The sequence below is a fragment of the Ailuropoda melanoleuca genome, chromosome 14 (genome assembly GCF_002007445.2).
Source record: "Ailuropoda melanoleuca isolate Jingjing chromosome 14, ASM200744v2, whole genome shotgun sequence".
In the NCBI taxonomy this organism is placed as follows: Eukaryota; Metazoa; Chordata; class Mammalia; order Carnivora; family Ursidae; genus Ailuropoda; species Ailuropoda melanoleuca.
The window spans coordinates 104309726-104313020 of record NC_048231.1 but is presented as its reverse complement, the minus strand read 5'-3'; the positions used below and the strand labels follow the sequence as shown (position 1 = coordinate 104313020).

Sequence of the window (3295 nt, the reverse complement as noted above, 5' to 3'; positions counted from 1 at the left end):
TCTGGGAAGTGAAAAAAGAGTATGGTTTAGCTCTGCCTTAGGTGATTATGAATTCACCACCAAATCTTCTAAAAACACTTCTAGTCCTGAGCTTCGTGCCCCCAAGGCCTTCCCTCAGCGACTGGAAACTGCCTTAAAACGCTTCCTGAACCACCTACCAGCTTCATAACCTGGGTCAGTTGCTTTGCTCCTCCCAAACCCTTTTCCGGATGCTCCCCCCACAGGCTTGTGCAGACCCAGCAAGACAGTTGTTCATGTCTGTCAATGCACCGGGAGAACCACGTTTGTTTTTCCTTTCACATTTGAAGGAGGCTAAGTGAATAAACCAGCCCTTCTGCAAAGAGCTAAGCTACAGCTGTCTTCCAAATGCCCGATCTTGCCTATCTCCTCCGTGTTTCTTTATACACAACCCTTTGATGCAGGCCATTCCTTCAGATAATACCCAAAAGTACTACTGTTCACGCAGACATAACTCTAGATAGATGCTGTGGAGCAGGGAAAACAGAAGCCAGGGGCTTCGAGTAAAGCCTTTTGCTGGGAAAAATACTTTGTGAGTTGAACGTAAATATTGCTCTCTGTGATCTGGTTACTCATGGCCCTAGAGTCACAGCCTTACAGAAACAGAATGAGAGACAGAAAAAGATGAAAATAAAATGCTGGGAATTTCACAAGTTGGCTACAGAGATATTTTCCTCATGGTGTCGGTACTCCCTGATGTTGGGGGACTTGGGCTTTACCCCCACGCATCACTATCCAGTGATAAAGCATATATTTTTACTGAAACACAAACAAGTGTATCCAAAAAGTTGAAGACTGTTCGATCAGTGTGAGGTCCTCAAAACCCCGCGTTCTTACTGAGAGAGGAGGCCACTTTGCTGAGGTCTGCCAAGCTTTGTGAAGGGAGGGTGGGAGCAATTTTCCTGCTAAGGGGGAGGGGTAGCTAGTCCAGACAGGTCAGTAACTGCACTGCCCAGGAGAGTGAGGGATTTAGGCCAGAATTAGCTCATGTCCTCTGCACAACCCTTCTAAACAGAATTGGAAACCCTAACCCAAAGTACTCTGGAGACTCAGGCCAAGACGATGTGAAGAAATATTCTTTTAGCGCTCAGATTTAACAAGCTTAAGCTTCTGTAAAATACAGTTCCAAGAGCTGTCGCCAGGAGCAGCGGCTTCGCAGAGCCAGAAGGGGACCTGAGCGACCACCGGTGCCCCAGGCGAGCGCGGGGGAGGGGGCGCGCTCAGGGAGGCTCTGCAGTGGGTCGCACAGATTGGATCCCGCGCGCCGGTGCTAGGTGAGAGCAGCTAAAACTCCTGGATTCCTCTGTTGAGAGCCCGGTGCTCTCAGGGTCAAACTCAGGGTTCAGAGCTGTGGTGGCGGGAGTCTCAGGGGAGGCGGGACCTCTGGGAAGTGACCTGCAAACTTTCCCCAGCGGCTCCCAGACTCCAAGTAACTTTCTCGCGCACCCTCTCTCGCACCTTCCACCGGGAGAGGGCAAAGGGCAGTAGGGACATTCCCATCACCAAACAGCCCAGAAAACTGGAGCAGGTGAGGGCAAAGGGGCTCCTAGAGGGGCCCGGGACACAGGAGCTACCCAAGGCCCCGAGCCCGCCGCCCGGTCCCTGCCCCCCTCCCCCCGTGCGCCCACCTTGGCATAGCAGAAGGAAATGAGCAGAAGAGGCAGCAGGTAGCCGAAGACGAAGGTGCACACCACATAGGCCTTCTTATGGCCCTGGTTGGGCCACTGCTCCCAGCAGAAGGTCTGGTTTCTGACTTCCCAGTGGAAGAGGCGGTGGTGGTAGGCCACGGGCGAGGCCATGGCCATGGACAGTGCCCAGATGCAGCCCACGCCCAGCAGCGCGTTGCGGGACACCCGCAGGGAGGAGGAGCGCCGCGAGTGCACTATGGCCACGTAGCGGTCCACCGACATGGCGGCCAGGGTGAAGATGCTGACCAGCATGGAGACAGTGAAGAAATAGTGGGTGAACCTGCAGATGAAGGCGCCCAGCACCCAGGTGGGCAGCGCGTACACCGTGGCCTGGAAGGGGACGCAGAAAAGCAGGTAGGCCAGGTCGGCGATGCTCAGGTTGAGGATGAACAGGCTGGTGGTGCTGCGCCGCTTGCCGGGCTTGCTGCGCGCCAGCACCGTGATCACCAGGCTGTTGCCCAGCACGCCGAACGCGAAGATCAGGCCGAACAGCGCCAGAGTGATGAAGTTCTCGACGCCGATGCCGAAGAGAGGCCTGGGCTCTGGGGCGGGGGGCTCGGGCCCGCTCCCGTTCCCCTCGCTCAGGTTCCCCGCTGCCAGCTCCATGGCCCGCGGGCGCCCTGGCGCGCTGGCGACGGTTCCTGCTGAGGAAGAAGGTTTGGAGGACGCCGGGGGTCCCGACCCCAAGCACGCAGAGGGCGAGTTTCCGATCCTGAGGCTCCGCGATGGGCACGCACCCTGTGGCTGAGCCTACTGGCACCGTCTGTGTGCGAGGCCGCCTGCGAGGAGCCCCAATAGGGATCTTCCCAGGCGGGGGGTGGCAGTCCTGAGAGCGCGAGGTTTCCTCTGCGCGGCTGCCAAGCCCCGGAGGAGGGACCCCGCCAGGGCGCTGCAGAGGGGCAGAGACCCCTCTGCGCCTGCCTTACCGGTTCCTGGTCCCTGCTGGCCCTCTCCCTCAATCGGGGAGTGGCTTTGGGCTGCACCTGTTGCTCTGAGCCGCTCCCTTCCCGCGTCGCTCCCGGGGAACATCCAGCGCGCAGCAGCGCACGGCCAGTTCGCGGAGAGGGCTGCCCGCACCTCCACGCCAGCGGCGCCTCGTCTCCCTCCCAGTTTTTGCAGGGATTCCAAGTGATCAACAGGGCAAGCGCTTTCTCTGCGCTTTCCCGAAGGCTGGCAGAGGGGGTGCTCCGGGGCCTCTCTGTTAAGTAGAAAACACAGCCGGCTGAAATCCGCGCCCCTAGGGGCCTCTCCTGTCCCCTGGGAAGTCACAGCGCTCACAGAACTGCAGGAGTCCTAAAGGGATGGTCGCCGCCCACCTCCTCGGAGGAATCAGGCGCGCGCGCTCGCCTCTGCAACGTGCGGACCTGCGTGGGTCCGGCGAAGGCGGCAGCTGCCGGTGCAGCAGGGCCGGGAGGCCAAGCCGAGCCGAGCGCGCTCCAGCACGCGCGGGGCGGGGAGGCGGCGGGGTGCGCAGTCTCCCGCTCCGCTAGCGCCGCGCATCTTTCTGGCTCCTGGGGTGGCTGTCCCTGAGAGCGCTCCCTGCCCAGGGATTAAACCCCCGGAAATCAGCGATTGGCACTGCAACCTGG

The 3295-nt window shown here is 59.6% G+C and overlaps 1 protein-coding gene across 1 annotated transcript in view; it reads right to left on the bottom strand.

The window, feature by feature from the left end:
* GALR1 (galanin receptor 1) overlaps positions 1-2312 on the bottom strand; it is a 16806-nt gene extending 14494 nt beyond the window's left edge. Inside the window, exon 1 of the mRNA XM_002929303.2 lies at positions 1647-2312. Within this exon, the coding sequence (XP_002929349.2) occupies positions 1647-2312 (666 nt within the window). The remainder of the gene's footprint in view (positions 1-1646) is intronic.
* Positions 2313-3295: the final 983 nt, after the last annotated feature.